This window comes from Solea solea, chromosome 15 (assembly GCF_958295425.1).
Source record: "Solea solea chromosome 15, fSolSol10.1, whole genome shotgun sequence".
Classification (NCBI taxonomy): domain Eukaryota; kingdom Metazoa; phylum Chordata; class Actinopteri; order Pleuronectiformes; family Soleidae; genus Solea; species Solea solea.
This window is the reverse complement of record NC_081148.1, coordinates 22,494,225-22,511,095: the sequence shown is the minus strand read 5'-3', so window position 1 is coordinate 22,511,095 and position 16,871 is coordinate 22,494,225. Positions and strand designations below refer to the sequence as shown.

Sequence of the window (16,871 nt, the reverse complement as noted above, 5' to 3'; positions counted from 1 at the left end):
CGCACACACACACAAACCCAGTACCAGCTAGGAACTCATTTTTGAGGAAGTTTGCGCCATTTGCCTTGTTAAAAAAAAAAAAGAAAAGCCCCTTTCTTGGATATTAATATCCAGACGGCACTTCTTGTCAGTGGAAAGGGCTATTAACGTCTGCATTCCAAAATGTGTATTACACGTGTGTGTAACCTCTGCTTTAGGACCCGTGACCATCACTGACCCAACGTGGCGTCCCCTATCTACCGTGACCGATACAACACAAGTCACGCCCAAACAGAACAGGTGGTGCGGTCCACCTTTGTTATCCTAATTTATTTTGCATATGATTATAGTATTTATTTTTGGTATATTTAATTCTACTAGTCGCTTGAACTTAACCATGCTTGAATGGGGGTAAAAAAAAGAAGAAAAAAAAGTACTGTTAAAACTTTGTTTTCTTTTTAAACCAAAATGACTTGACATGGACGGAATCAGTCCCCACTGAGGCGCCAATGTGTCATCACTCAGTGGTGTTCTGGCGTAAGAATGAAGCGTCTCTGACACTGTGCGCAAAAGTCAACTGCAGTTTTATTTTTTTTAGACATTAATAACCTACCACCGCACTTGTCCAAGCACAAGGCTCGAGCAATAACACGTAGTAGTTTTAATTCCTTTTGATGTCGGCGCCGGCGTTTCTCCCACTATGGCGTCTGTTCCTCCGACACCAAATGACACTTTTGCTAGTTCTCCACGTGCTCAATAGCAGTATCATGTGTTTATTAATAATAACCAGGAGTAAAAAAAAGAGAAAAAGATTGTAATTGCTGAAAAAACAAATTGAATTAATGTGGTGCATGTGTATTGAATGTAGCCTTTTATAATGTTGTTACGTGCTTTGGATTTGACGAGTGGAATGAAAAACGTCTGTAGCATGAACAACATAATCACTACACAATACAATTTTGCTTTAGACTTCAATGTAATAATAATAATAATATTAATGTATTCCTTTTTTGTTTGTGGAGTTGCAGGAAAAAGAACAAGTTGAAATCCTTTAGAGTCTTCCCTGTAATAATAATAATGATAATAATCAATTATGAATATTTTTGACACGTAAGATTGCACTGTTGACATGTTTAAATCCATTTTAGACCAGTGTTTACCAACATTTCTTTAAGGGGAACCACTTTTTAAAGATGGCAAACAATCAAGGGCTCCAACAAGTATTCAATTAATCTGTTATTAATCGATTATTAAATCACCAAGTAATTGCCTTTTTGATTAATCTGCTAATATTTTCTGGTTTCTTTGCTCCATATGAGAAAGAAACCATTAAACTGAACTGAATCATTTTGGTTTGTGGACAAAACAAGACATTATTTCCCGGTCTGGTAAACACAGATCAACAAATATTTGTACAACAAAGTACTCGATTTATCGAGAAAATAACCCAGATTAATCAATTATGTAAATAATCGTTAGTTGCAGCGCTAAAACAATCACTGTATCAGTTGAATGACAACTTAATTTTGTTTAAAACACAGATCAATCTTAACTGAAAGGTTAAATTCTTGTCCCATGTCCCATCTGTGGGCTTTGACCCAGAGTTTTGGTAACCACTGGTTTAGACGATATGACCCATCACCATTTTTTATATGACCTTGAATCTACAATTCCTCTGGTCCACGTCCTAATCTTGATTAAAATCACCACACCAAACTGTGTCTTAACATGGGTAAATGACTCTTGCACAAAGTTCCTCGTTACAGGTCTTTTTTTCCCACCCAAACTTGTTTGGGAAACTATAAATGCACTATGAAAAAAGACTTTTGTGAAGGGACAATGTTGAAGCACAGCCCTGAATGTTTTCTCTTGTGCTTTATCAGCTATTTAAGGAGACTTTTGACTTCTTTTCATGTTTTTTTGGTGTTATTTAAAACATGCACTACTGCTCCCCTGTTAAATACTTGGTTACAGTTCCTGTTAACTGTCCCTGGAATCTTAATAAACCTCTACTACTGAGTCATAAAGCAGCGTTGTCTTTTTGTGTGCGTGTTAAGCCGACCATTGATGTTAAGATTAGGGCTTACTCTTCATCCTTTGTCTACCACTTGACCTTTTCTGAGGGTAACACAAGGAGCAAGCTGCAACAAATTCCAGATGTCATTAGGGAAATAGGCATGATGTCACACACTTGACAAGATGATAGTGCGGATGATAATTTATCTTCTCTCCTTTCAATTCTTCTTTTCACCCACCTCTCCTTCACTTACCTCCTTACTTTCCCTCTTTTCTGTCCTCTCTCCTACCACAACCAGTCGAGGCAGATATTCACACTTTTACTCTCCACTGTTGCCACATGCTTGCTCATTGTGTTCCTGCAGATTTGTAGATTCAAGAAAATCAAACAGACATGAAATTAAAACTATATTGTTCCCATGACCACTGAAAAAAACACAAGCAATCATGGTATCTATTTTAATCACAACAATTTTAAGTGTCATTTTGGCCATAACTGAGAAGCTGCATGTTGTATTCAGAGACAAACACTAACTGGCCACTTTGTTAGGTACAATAAAGGTACAACAAGGCATCTGGGGTATTTTCCTGCTACTGTAGCTCATCTGCTTGAAAACTTAGTGTTTGAGTTACTTTCTAGAATTACAAACATGTCTGGTCATTCTCCTCTGAACTCTAGCATCAACATGGCATATTTGCCTGTAGAACTGCTGCTGACTGGATATTTTCTCATTTTTTCAGACCATCTCAGTCAAACCAAAAAAAATCCCAGTAGATGTGCAGCTTATGAAATACTCAGACCAGCCTCTCTGGCAACAACCCAACCACATTCAAAGTTACTTATATCACCCTTCATCTCCTTTCTGATGCTGTTTGAACTTCAGCAGGTGGTCTTGACCATGTCCGCATGCATAAATGTACCGAGTTGCTGCAGTGTGTTAATCAACTGAACTGTTGTACCTAATAAAGTGGCTGGTTTAGTGAATTCACTTACCCACTGTAGCTGAATACAGAAGTTAACATAGCTCATTGTTTATGCTGAACTAACAAGGCTGAATATACTGAAAAAGCAAAAAACGCATGCAAGTTTAATGGGAAAGGAGGTGTGTTTAAAGTTGCAGCACTCGGCTCATAACAAAAAACATGTAACCCAAGTCTTTACTGCCACCTAAAGGATCTGATAGAAGCCCAACGAAAAACAGTCCAAGTCAGACAGAGGCAACTCTTTTAAGAGAAAAACTGAAAACAAAACAATGTTTATTTCACTGTTATATATATGTACAACACCATCATTATTAATGTTCAGATACACCAAGAACTGGTCAACGTGTGAAATCCAGCATATCTGAGCAGGCGACTAGCCTTGGTTTGAACCTGGACCCAAACTTTTTGGCTTTTCCTAAACATCATCACTTCATGTTCTTATATAACATGTGACCTGGTTCTAGTGCAGGGGAAAACACTCGTGTTTGTTTCACCTACACAATATATATATAAGAAAAACTACATCAAGATCTCAAACAATGGTGTGCGAGCAATTAAAAGTTTCTTTTACTCGGGAAACTTAAATCATGTATAAACACAATGGAAAGCACTGATACGGCCTGTATACAGTGGATCTTTTTATGTACATGTGAGCGTGTTAGGTCATTGTGGCATTAAATGTCTAACATTGTACTTTGACGTGTCGTGGTACTGGGTCATAGGTTTGTCGGCAATACCGCACGTTCCCACTCCAACCTTTCCATTTACGCTTTCTGGAGATGCAAATATGCTCCTCTTGACCTATGAAAAAAAACAAAAAAAAACAAGATCAATTCAGATTTCAGATAACATTTCCAATTTGGTGGACAAGAAATATATGATATGACTGTTATTTCAGACCATTTAAAGATGCAAATGTGTGGATTCACTGTAAAAATCAGATGTTTTCTTTAAAGCTGCAAAAAGTAATATTAAATTTAGAGCATTGATACTTGACCCAAGTTTGTTCCAATAGGGTACGGTCATGTCAGGTTCTCTTTTTGCATGAATTCAAACAGAACTTTTTAAAAATTACTTCATAAAAAATGTGGTAAAAAAATAAGTCACAATAAGCAGAAACAAATAAGTGATTGACCTTGTGTCTCGGTTTAGAGCCAAAGTTTATTATTTACGACAGGACAGTGAACGCAACACACAGGCTATTCTTTTACTACACAACAAATTTAAATAAATCAGATGGTTGGATTATGTCACTCGTTACCAGCAGAGTTAAGAGTTTAACCAAAGTTAATGAAGAGTCTGAATGTTTATTATATTAATAAATGCTGGTGATTGACTCATGAGTGAGTGTTCACTTAGTTGCTTCCCCTAAAATGTAACGATAACTTGTGGCATCAGAATATGCTTCAGTTTAATCTTACTGTGTTGGGTATTTGTCGGGTGTGGTCAATATTCTCTCAGACTCAGACAGAAACATGTAGCCCAAGCTGCTCTCTAATTAAATGACCTGCCAACTGTCTTTAGAATTAATTAATTGCTTTTCCCCAGTTCTCTTTTGAATATGTAAATATATTCATATTTAATTATCCCTATTTGTTCTTTACATATCTTCATTTCTAGATTATTTTTTTTCAATCTTGAATCTTAGGTTTAACATAGCATATATTCCGCTGTGTTTAACACTGGGAATTCTTATTCCCTGCCTGATTTAAATATAAACCCACAGTGGGAATTCTCTACTTAGCCACTACTGTGGACAATATTAAACAAGAAACAAAACAATGTATATGATAAAACAATTGTTGAACTGCAAATACAGTCAGGGATATTTATAAAAAGGAAAACCAGAATAAAAACCTCACCCTCACCTGTCCTTTCTTGTTCTTTGAGTAGGCTTTGTTGTTGAACTGCTGCCACTTTGACTTCTGTACCTCCCTCTCTTGCTCCAACTCCTTCATCCTCAGCACCTTCTTCTGGGCTTTCTTCTTCTTATACTCTCTCTGCTCAGCTATTTGCTCTTTCCTAAAAAGACAGGTATAATATAGCAACAAACACAATGATAGGCAAGTTAGAGACATTTTGAAACAACATGAAATGGTCAAACTTAGTGTAAAACTTGAAACAAATCCATATTCAATCATACTGATGAAAAGGTTTTTTATTTAGGAACTTGGATGATGTTCAGTTTTTTTTTGAAAAATTCAGTATGATTCAAGCAGACTTGCGAATGTGACTGATTTTCATACATACTTTGATTTGGGCTTTCCATCCTCATCGGAGCGCCTCCGCTCCTCTGGTTCTTTGAGGTTCACCAGAGGGATCACCTCGGCGTTCCCATATCCAGAAAACGTCACGGCCGCAGTTCCATTTTCCCGGTCTATCTCCTCAATCTCAGCCTCATACACCCTGTCAAAGAATCACGTCTGTAAGCAGGTGAGTATGAGCCAAACACTCAGGCTCTACTTTAAGTCAATGTTTGTCAAACCATAAAATCAGGTATAATATTTAAATACACATGTCTGCAGTTTTGTATGTTTCACTTAAATACTGAAGGCGGCTTATTCTGAGCTCAACAAACATTTTTTTGCATATAAATTATTCACAATGCACCCTGGAGACACAGCTGGCTAGAGATGAATTAAACATTTACACCGAATCCACACCCTCTCTTAAATTGCAGCTGTCAAGTATGCATCAGCCAAATTTTTAACACAAACAGCCAAGATAAGACATTAGCTAATAAACAATCCACTACATTCACAAGGGAATTATTATTCCTTTTTAAAGTGGACATGGTTTTAAATTCAGTTTTGATGAATAAATGCAGTGAAGATCGCACTACAATTGTACATATTTATGTGGTAGATGCTTCTAATCATAGTGCTATTATAAAGACTGGTGATACTCACTGTCCGTCCTGATTCCACACAGCCAAACACCTGTCCCCCACGCCCCAGCTTTGTTTCTGGGGGACTATGTCTACGGCCTCTTTACTTGAGGCAGCCTCAGCGGGCTGTGAGGTCAGGAGGTCTTTTGTCAAATCGATGACTTCCTGTGGGAGAAGAAAAACAACAAAAAAATGGAAGTCAGATGTGTAGTCAGTGGAAACATGTTTAAAGCTGTTTATGAAAGGCACCTCAAGCACTGTGGAAATATACCTCAAAATTCAAGCTTAGTGACTTAGTGTAAAAATTATTGCAAATACTAACTTGACTTAACTTATAGAAAACAAAACAAAACAAAATATGTGTAAATTAATGTTTAATGTGGTCAATGTTCTGTCAATTGAAGCTAATGTTTAGACAATTACTTGATTGATTGTTCCAATTTAGGGCTGCAAGAGTTTTTCAATTATGAATAATTCCTAAAATAACCGTCAACTATTTTGATAATCGACAAATTGGTTTGGAAGTTTTTTCAATAATTAAAAGAAGTGTTGTGATTTTTTTTAGCTTCTTAAGTGTGAAAATGTTCTGGTTTCTTTGCTCCACATCACAAAGAAATCATTAAAACTGAATAATTTTTCATACATTTTTCAGCATTTTATAGAGCAAACGATTACTTGATTAATCAAAAGAACAATAGGCAGATTAATCAATTGTGAAATTAATCATTAGTTGCAGCCCTATAGCCAAGACACGTGATATGTAACACAGAAAACCGTATAAAGAACATAGGGAAAACTAAGATATTCAGTTAAATGAAGCGTCTAGTCGATAGAGTAAATGATTTTAAATAATCCTGTCCATAAAAAAGACATCATAAATTGCACATAGATTTGTAATTTGTTATTTGAGCAACCATTCACACTGTTTATACTATAAAATAGTGTTTATTCTGATAATACTAGTGAGGAGCTAATATGATACTCGGTATTGGTCCGATACTGGTCAAAATCACAGGATCGGATTTTAAAATATAAAATCTGACACAATTCAAAAATCATATATATATATACATATATACACACACATATTACATATATATGTGTATATATACACACGTATACATATACATATATATATATATATATATATATATATATATAGCAATAGCATTTTAGCTCAGTCATGTTGTGGGCTATTTATTTCTACTTTATGAAGAATATATATATATATAGTGTATAGTTTTAAACAATTATAATAGCTTGAAATGGCACAGACGTTTTGTTAACAGCTTCGTGGTTTAGTCAGCGTCGATACTCGAGTTTGAGAGATCAGTATCGCCCACAAAATTGGTATTGCTGTTTACACTTGAAATATAATTCGTTGTATTTTTCTATACCTTTTGGTACTTCCTAGTATTTATAAAAAAATATTTGCAACGAACCTTTCATTTGTCACCACAAAACTGCAAATGACGTGTTAACGTATCTCTTGTTCACACACATACGCACAAACCTGTAAATCTTTCTGGAGTTTTTGTAGGTCTTCATTATCTTGGTCGGTCGATAGAGCAACCTCTACTTGCTGCAGCTGAGCTTTGTAGCTGTTGAGCTGTTTCATCAAATCGTCCGACATCTGTGAGGAGAACAAAAACACAATGCAATTATCCAGCAATGGTGGCTAGCTGTGTTAGCTGTATTAGCACACATACAATAAGATACACAACGGTAACTTTGAGATGTAACTTACGTTAGCAGTAACAACAAGAATAATGACACGCTCCCCAAACAAGATGTATTACATACGCTGTGTTTTAAATTATTTATGAGCTGTTTTGACATGTATTTTAGCATTCGCGTTAGCTTAAAACGATTAGCAAGATCCCTCGGCCCTCTTTCGTCAACGTAAATTGAACGTAGGTCGGCTAGTTTGCCACGAGTGGCTAACGAGAACCCAAAATAAACGAAAGATTAGGCTTGTAATCTTACCCCTGTATGATTTCCTCTTAGCTAAATAATCCAGTTAGTAACTATGAGTAAAAAAATGAGTGGCAAAAAGAACGGGAGTACGTTCTTCGTCCTGCTTTGATCTCCCTGTACACAAATCGGCGAGAGGAAAGCTCGTTAATGGAGGATGTTCTCGCGATAACACAGCAGCTTCCGCGAGTATGGTCTGCAATAGAGTGGCTCGTCAGTGCCTCCAGCGACAGTCCAGGTGAACTGCTCATTGAAAACAGATGATCAAGACAAAAATATCTACACATTTTGTATTTATTATTATTATTATTATTATTATTATTATTATTATTATTATTAATAATAATAATAATAATAATAACAATAATAATTCATAAAAGTTGTTTTTTTAAATACTTTTTTGTATAACTTGTACTAACTTAGACTATACATTTTATACATATACATTTTTTTATTATGTTTTATTAATTCAGGTTATTGTTACTTTTACATGTGTTTTGCATTTCATGTTTTGTATATTTGATTTTTTTTTTATATATATATATTTACATATAAACATGTCAGTGTAACAACATAGCACGAGGCAAGGCCTAAAAGATAAACCAAAGTCCTTACCCTGTCAAAAAATTCTAGACAGGGCTTTGTGTTAAGTCACAGAGAAGAAAAGAAAAATTACAGAGCCATTTGACGAACAGACAAACCGATTAACCTGCTACATAAAGCAAAGGTGTGTCCCTCTCTCTTTAAACAACATGTTTACATTGTGCTACAACAAAAAAGCAGTGTACTCTTGTGTGAATATCAGGTACTTGAGTGTCGTGTGGAAACACTTCATAAAACTAGAACTCACCATGGAGAAACAAAGCCCTACAGCAAAATGAACAAATATAATTTTTAGCCTCCATCAAACACTTGTTCTGTGTGCCAAACTTATATTATCCTTACATTATATATACACATTATAGCACATAGATAAGTTGTGTTTGCAGAAACCTACAGTCACACACCTGTAGTTGTGGTAAAAAGAAAATGTACGAGAGTTTCGCAACATGGATTTGATTTATTATCAGGAAAGCAAACATTTGTCTGGCTGGAGTTTATTTTTTATTCCTACAGAGGTTCAGACTGACTGATCTCCACATTAGGATATTCTGATTTACCCTCACAGATCCACATACAGTGTTTATTTGAAACAATTTTTCTTTTAGTGAATGTGTTTTTTTGCACACACAGGAGAGCATTCTTAATCAAACATAATCCAATAAACTACAGATATTATTTCTATAAATCAAACACATCGTTAACGTCACATCACAATCAGCCGATGTTTTAAGCTCCGTAAACAACGTCAAAATTGCTTTTAAACCTCCGAGCATAGCGTAACCTCGGTGAACCCCACCCACTTCCATTCCCACTCCAGTGGAGTCACAGATCCTCAGCGTCAGATCAAGCCCACATGTATATAAACGAGACACAGTCTTCACTCCAGTCACAGCAGATGACAAGCTCTGCCGGCAGCTCCGTCTCCAATGTAAGTCTGTTTCATGTCATGGCTTCTGAGGGACAAAACTACAAGAATTTTGAAATGCTTTAGGGTTAGAAGATGAAGACTTTTTTAAAAGAACAGGCTGGTTCTTAAAGTTATTTGATGAGGGGGACACTGAGTAAAAATCAAACTTTTCTTTTATTTCTTTTTTGGATCGTAATATAAAGAAACATTTCTTGCACTTTTTTTTGTTTCTTCACTGATGAAGAAGAGACTCTGATGCAGCTGGAGAGCAAATCTTCCTGAGATCCTGATGGGTTGTCTTAACTTCACCACTGGAAATGGGACTTTGCCTGACAGCCAACCTTACACTCTGCAGACGTCCGTGCCTCTCACAATCCTGGTGGGCTTCCTCATCCTGCTCACAGTTTTTGGCAACGTCATGGTGGTGATTGCCGTGACGACCAGCCGAGCCCTGAGAGCACCTCAGAACTTGTTTCTAGTCTCTCTGGCGTGTGCAGACATCCTGGTGGCCACGTCGGTGATGCCGTTCTCTTTAGCCAACGAGCTGATGGGTTACTGGTACTTTGGTAAAGTGTGGTGTGAAATCCACCTGGCTCTGGATGTGCTCTTCTGCACCTCCTCCATTGTTCACCTGTGCACCATCAGCCTGGACCGATACTGGTCCGTAACTCAAGCCATCGAGCACAACCTGAGGCGGACGCCTCGTAGGATTAAATGCGCAATCTTCATTGTTTGGGTGCTGGCGTCCATCATTTCATTCCCTCCACTTATCACAATGAAAAAGGACGAGGGCAAAGAGGACAAACCCGCATGTCAAATAAATGAGCAGAAATGGTACATCATATTCTCCAGCACGGCCTCCTTCTTCGCACCCTGCCTCATCATGATTATGGTGTACGTGAGGATATACCAGATTGCAAAGAAAAGAACACGAGCCCTACCAGGCGAAAGGCAAAGGGAGAACAGGAACTTCGAAGACGCACAGTGCGGCCTGGAGCCTCTGCAGAGACAAGACGTGGAGGGGAACGAGGTGGAGGACGGCGGAGACGTCAACGGATTTGATGTGGAGGAGGAGGAGCAGTCGTCCTCTGACGGCAACGACACCATCCTGTGTTCCATGAAGAAAAAGAAGGTTCTCCGCACGACCAAGGTGGTTCAGGTGGTGGCCGGTGAAAAGCCAGAGGTGCAGCCTTGCGTGAGGGTGAGCCGGTGGAAGGGAAGGCAGCGCAGAGAGCGGCGCTTCACGTTTGTCCTGGCGGTGGTCATGGGAGTGTTTGTCCTCTGCTGGTTCCCCTTTTTCTTCACGTACACGCTCACGGCCGTGTGCGACACCTGCTGCGTCCCAGAGACGCTGTTCAAGATGTTTTTCTGGCTTGGTTATTGCAACAGTTCACTGAATCCTGTTATATACACTGTGTTCAATAAAGACTTTAGGAGGTCCTTTAAAAAGATCCTTTGTAAAGTGGATAGAAGAGGCATAAGACTGTGATTTTTAATGTACATGTGCTTCAAAAGCTGCATCCACATGCTCCCACTGTATGTAAATATACCATTAAACAGATGTTATTAGATATTTATTAACAATTTGTAACATATTTTATTGTTTTACCCTCTTTGTGAGATGATTCTATGTGAGTATATATTTGTTTTATGATGTCAAATCATGCAGAAACATATGTAATGTACAGTTTGTTTGACATCTGTTACTCTGACCAACTGTGAGGTCAGATTTCTGTGTCAACAACGCAGATGCATTTTCCACTTGTCTCTGTATGTTATGTGACTCTATTTGACCCGGTCAGTCAATGCTCAGATCCATGTCGTGTATGTAGAGTCGATAATATGACAGCTGCCTCACTGCGGCGCACACATGGACTTTTCAAATGATATTTGCTGCCAAATATGTTTAAAAAAAACAGAAAATCCATTAAAGTCTATAATGTGAATAAACATGGGCAGATATTTTATCGTGGCTGAAGCCTGTACAGCAAATTAAATGCAGAGAGTGTCTCTAATCTCTAAACTAAGCATCTTTGTGTCTTTCTCTTTGGCTCGGAGTAACCGTCACCTGAACAAGAGAGGAAATACTGATTTAGAGAAGGATATAAAATGTTAAAAAGCTTTAGTACCGCAGATAAAAGAAATGTGCGCATGAAAGCAAATCCCATGCTATCCCCACAGATCTGACTATCTCCTTCTGTCATAACAAGCACAAGAACAAGACAATTATGTGAAAAGAAAATTATGCCTGGGAGGTGCCGGCGGTGGCACAACAATACTGAGTGCAGTTTATCATGAATTATAGCCCTTCATATCAGGATGTCATTAAATCCTCCCCCGGAGTCAAATAGAAATCACACAGCGCTAGAAATATGAGTGGCTGCTGCAAATTACACTGCAAGGGTAATATCCACACAGAGGCTTATCAATGCGTCGTGTTCCACCACATTATCAACGTTTCCCTGCCTCTTATCCGTCTGAGCACAGCTTCCACAGCACTATAACCAATGCTTTTTTCATATATATATAATCCTCTCTTTAACAAATAGACTTTCAGAACTGTGAGAACCTGAAATAAAACAAATACATCACACACACACAGCTGTTTTAACTCAGCAAATATTTCCAGTAGCCGACTCACTCACTCACATACAGTACATTTACAGTAAATAGGAGAACGATTCCCATGACTCGCTCTCTGGGTCTTGCGGTGTTCTTCAGATTCCTGTGGCAAATATGTTTGGGTACACCCTCTTTCTTGAATCTTAAAATACAACGTCTTAATGCTTAACCACAAATGGTAAACTGCTGATAAGGTTCCCACGAAAACAACCTGATAAAACGCTGGCATTTAAAAAGCTGAGTGGCGACAAGAATTCAAGCAGGATGAAGCTATTTAACAACTTTAGCATTAAACAAAGGTGTTTGATTATTAGTCGGCTCTGCTGAAGTGGTTAGTATCAAGGTCGCATGGGCAAAAATACATTAAAACACATTTAAATGTTGGGCTGCAACTATTATTTTCCTAATCGATTAATCTGTCGATTATTTTCTTGATTAATTGAGCACTTGTTTGTTTCTCAAAACTGGAAATTATGATGTTCTTATCTGTATTGTTTTGTCCACAAACCAATGGTTTTTGGAATCATGGAAAAAAACCCTCAAAATGATTATTGATTATCGAAGTCACATACATTATATTTATAGTGTAAACTTTAACACTTACTATTTAAAAGGTTATGTATTCTTTACATATAGTGTTTTGAAAGACTGAAATGCCTTGTAAAGGTATGGTTTCATTAAAAATGCCACTATGCTCGAGCAGCAGGACACATTCATTATATTTTAAAGGCTCACCAAGTTATAAAGAAATGAAATGCCAAGTAAAGATCCTAACACATTAATCCAGAGTAAACCCCGTAAACACTGGCAAGGACATACAGAATGGTGTAAATGGATGTTGTCAAATGTGTAACGTGCCGCTGATTTTAGTTTTCACTCTTCTACACTTCAGTCCACGTCAGTGTAAATTACCGGCGGTTACAAACTGTAGCCCATTTGTTATGAAAACAACTGCGTGTGCACACACACACACGTTTGCACAGCATTAGTTCTGCGGACCCTCATAGACGTAATGCATCATTCCCCAGCCTCTTTAACATCACAACAAGTGCCTAACCTTAACCAGTTAACACCTATCTTAACCTATCTACAATTTAAATCTTAGTCCCATACCTAACCAGTTCCTCAGAAATTAGGTTTTACCTAATTCGGAACCAGCTTTTGATCTCCATGAGGACTACTGGTCCTGACATGGTCAGTGTTTGTCAGAAAAGGTCATAAAGAGGCTACAAATACAAGTATAGTACATCACTTATATCTTAGTGATGACACACAATAGACATAATTCCCTAGCCCCTTACCCTAACCTTAACCATCACAACTAAGTGCCTAACCCAAACCCTAAACCAGGTCTTAACCATTAAAAAGCCCTTTAAAGTTGTAAGGACCAGAAAAATGTTTTGGACCTCACAAAAATATAAATACACACACACACAAACACAGGTTCATCCAGCATCATTGTGACAGCCTGACCAAAGTGCCATCCCTTACCTTAACCTAACCACACTTTAAATCTTAGTCCTAAATGTAACCAGTCAGAAATTAGGTTCTACCTCATTAAGACCAGGTTTTGGTCTCCATGAGGACTACTGCTCCTGACAAGGTCAGTGTTTATACCACTTATGGTCCTACAGAGGTATCAAATACCAGTGTTCACACACACACTGCTGAGTAAGTGATTTATGTCCCTCTTTAAAGGCCACATCAGTGCATCACGATTTATGTGAGTTACACCACAGCTTATGATTTGCTCTGTAAGCCTCGTCTGGTAGGAGTTCCCACAACTTTCACACTGCACTGCTCCCTGAAGTCACTCCTCTCCATTTGTCTCTAATTGCTCCTGCCTTCATACATCTTCTGTCCTCTTTAGAGCTCCAAGTCATGTCTCTCAAAGAAGCTGCCACTGGACTTAAAGACCACAGGGAGAAGAATGCATCCCAGTCCAGACGGGATCTCGCAGGAGTCAGACCATACTAACAAGTTTAAATCATAGCTTGGGATGAATAGAGTGTTTTTAATTGAATGTTGGGTCATTTGTTGTGGATTGGGAACGATGCATCATGTACGCAGGACAGATAATACGTCCTCCGTATTGAATTGATAAGGATGCTAGATAATAGAATTACACTCTGAAAGATGTAACCAGCAGGAAGAAGCCGTTTGTTTTGCCTCATGCAGTCACTCCCTCTTTCTTTTTGTGTTACTTTCTCCTCTCCTCTTACAAGACATTGAATCCACAATGGAAATGTTACTTTTCATACCTTAAAAGGTCCAGTGTGTGAATTTTAGGTGAAATTATTTTCCGGCAGATATTGAAATAATTATAATTAGTAGAGGTCGGCATGGTGTATCAAGATCCATGATTGTTGCTTTAAAGATATGCAAATTGACATTATTGAATTATTGTTTGCGTTGTTTGTTTGCTTCACAATTTACGGTAACAGTAGAGCATCTGAATGTTTACCCATTCAATGTTTCCACACTGCAGTTCAGTTGAGGTCATCTTTGAACATTGTGTCCATTATGACATAATCTGTAAGCAACAATGAATAACAAACGATTACATTTTAAAGGATATCGACTTATTTCACTTCACCAATAAATGTTGCCAACTTAGGGATAAATACAGAAATAAATACAAAAATAAATAAATAAATGCATAAATAAATACAGAAATAAATGAATAAATGCATAAATAAATGGATAAATAAATACAGGAATAAATAAATAAATGCATAAATAAATAAAATAATAAATAAATGCTTTACATTAAACCAATAATGGATGTGTTGAGTAGGTTTTTTTTGTAGTGGAGATGCAACCTAAACTGTGATGTGCCAGTGGACACACACTTCAAGCCCTCTGATTAACATATAACGTCCCAACCACGAAGGGACTCGAACCCTCAATCTTCTGATCCGAAGTCAGACGCCTTGTCCATTAGGCCACGTGGTTGTGGAAATATGATCATGATGCTAAATAACATGTAATGTGATGTAATGTGATGTAATGTAATGTAATGTAATGTAATGTAATGCAAAAGATTGTTACAGAGTTAATCACAGAAAACAGTGGTGAGGACATACAGAATTAATTGTGTAAATGGACATCTGAGCCATGTTTCTGCTGTGCAATCCGGTTAGCAAATTCAGGCCTGGGATGATCACGTGTTTTTGGCTGCCCATGTCCAAAAAGAAAGCTATTTCGATTCTCACCATATGGTTGCGTGAGAATCGAAATGTCCCGGTTCAGATCCCAGGACAGGTGAAGTGCTAGAGTCCCACTGACAGATGTCTCTGTGGCGCAATCTGGTTAGCGTGTTCGGCTGTTAACCGAGCCCACCCAGGGACATTAGATGTTTTCGGCAGCCCATGTCCTATTGGGCTTGTCACAATATGGTTGCCGGTTCAAATCCCAGGACAGGGGAAGTGCTAGAGTCCCCTGACAGAAAACCCAGTTGTGCTTGTCTGGAATATCTCCCAACCTCATGTGGAGCCAAAATTCATACATGATGAGCAATTTCCTAAAAATATCAAACGGTCAAAAGGTCAAAATAAGGCGTAGCAAATGTTGCTTTGGCCCCGTTCTTGCTTAAATACTATAATCACATTATCAGAATGAGCCAACAATATACACCATGTCATTCCTGCCTTTGTACATAAAAGCTAAAAATAGATTATTTGGGAGAGAAAATACTAAATACTCCATGTGATGTCTGAACAGTTTTATTAACTTAATGTGACTGAGTTAGGGCATGTTGAGAAAATAGGATGTAAGAGCTTTTCTGGCTGCACTCCATCAGTCTCTTTTGTGTGTTCATTTAGAGCACAATGAAATGAATCGCTAATTTTTCACATAATAAACAAAAATGTGGATACTCTGAACTTTGACTAGTGTGGGCAGCAAATGCTCTTGGGTATAATGTGAGTTTGTGTGTGAGGACAAGGGGGGAAATGGGTGAAACATTTTTCAAGGCTGAACTTTTATTCCCCAAGTATGGGTTTGTCCTAACCTTGACCCTAAAGGTCAACGTAAAGTAAACATTTTAAGAGAAAAATGCATGAGGAACCGAGTTTAACTCCAGTAAATTATTCCCATTTCTCACCATGTTTAAAAAGCAGATACTGCTACTGCTTTCTGTCAAACTCCACACTTTATCTACAGCAGTGATTGTTATGCTTGACAGGAAATCTTCACTGTTAACGAATAAGCTCTGCTCCAGACACGATATTTCTTCCTTAGACATCATGTACTGTCCCAACTATTGATCGCATCCACTTACAATCCAGCAAACTCTATACCTCATGCTTGAGCTTATACACACACCAACATTCTTCTGAAAGATGTCACCTACACAAAAACAAGTAGTTTCCCCTGTTCAGGGGTGGGTCAAAATATTGATTTGGTGATATGCAGTTGCGCTTCCTAGTGCAGTAAAGGGCAAATACCGATGTTTTAATTGATAAATTAAAGGGCTCTAAAGCAGGGGTCTCAAAGTGGCGGCCCGGGGGCCACATGTGGCCCTCCAATCGATTTCATGTGGCCCTCCAAACAATATCAAGTTGTAACGAGTCATTTCTATATGTTTTTATTTTTAAATGAATAGATTAATTTTGCATCATAAATAAGTTTTTTTTTTTATTGTTGCATATTAAGTCAACCACTTATATTTTGAAATTATCCAATCCAATCCAACTATATTTGTAAAGCACTTTGTAAAGCACTTTTAAAACACAGAGGACCAAAGTGCTGTACAGAATAATGGATAAAAGACAGAAGATGTAAAAGACAGAAAAGCTCACACGAGGCAATGGAGTACATTTAAAAAAAGGAATTAATATGGCATATTGATGATAGGAGCTCATAACATCCACCGCAACTGTTGCTTTACCATAAAAA

At 37.8% G+C, this 16,871-nt stretch overlaps 2 protein-coding genes and 1 non-coding gene across 4 annotated transcripts; 1 reads left to right on the top strand and 2 right to left on the bottom strand.

Annotated features, from left to right (window-relative positions):
* Window positions 1-3,235: 3,235 nt before the first annotated feature.
* smndc1 (survival motor neuron domain containing 1) lies at window positions 3,236-8,012 on the bottom strand. 2 transcript variants are annotated; one of them, XM_058651645.1, is made up of 6 exons: window positions 7,853-8,012; window positions 7,380-7,499; window positions 5,889-6,031; window positions 5,230-5,385; window positions 4,842-5,001; window positions 3,236-3,780 (listed from the first exon to the last, which is right to left on the bottom strand). In XM_058651645.1, exons 2-6 carry the CDS (start codon window positions 7,497-7,499, stop codon window positions 3,643-3,645), a joined length of 717 nt encoding a protein of 238 aa, XP_058507628.1. In that variant the 5' UTR covers window positions 7,853-8,012; the 3' UTR covers window positions 3,236-3,642. The 2 variants fall into 2 exon arrangements, with proteins under 2 accessions (XP_058507628.1, XP_058507629.1); XM_058651646.1 differs by having other exon boundaries at window positions 4,848-5,001.
* A 926-nt stretch (window positions 8,013-8,938) lies between these two features.
* Window positions 8,939-11,333, top strand: LOC131474179 (alpha-2A adrenergic receptor-like). Its single transcript, XM_058651930.1, has 2 exons — window positions 8,939-9,371; window positions 9,595-11,333. The coding sequence occupies exon 2, from the start codon at window positions 9,640-9,642 to the stop codon at window positions 10,837-10,839; it is 1,200 nt and encodes a 399-aa protein (XP_058507913.1). The 5' UTR covers window positions 8,939-9,371; window positions 9,595-9,639; the 3' UTR covers window positions 10,840-11,333.
* Window positions 11,334-14,854: 3,521 nt separating this feature from the next.
* On the bottom strand, window positions 14,855-14,927 carry trnar-ucg (transfer RNA arginine (anticodon UCG)). Its single transcript has one exon. It is a non-coding gene; the product is annotated as a tRNA-Arg (tRNA).
* Between the last annotated feature and the right edge of the window lie 1,944 nt (window positions 14,928-16,871).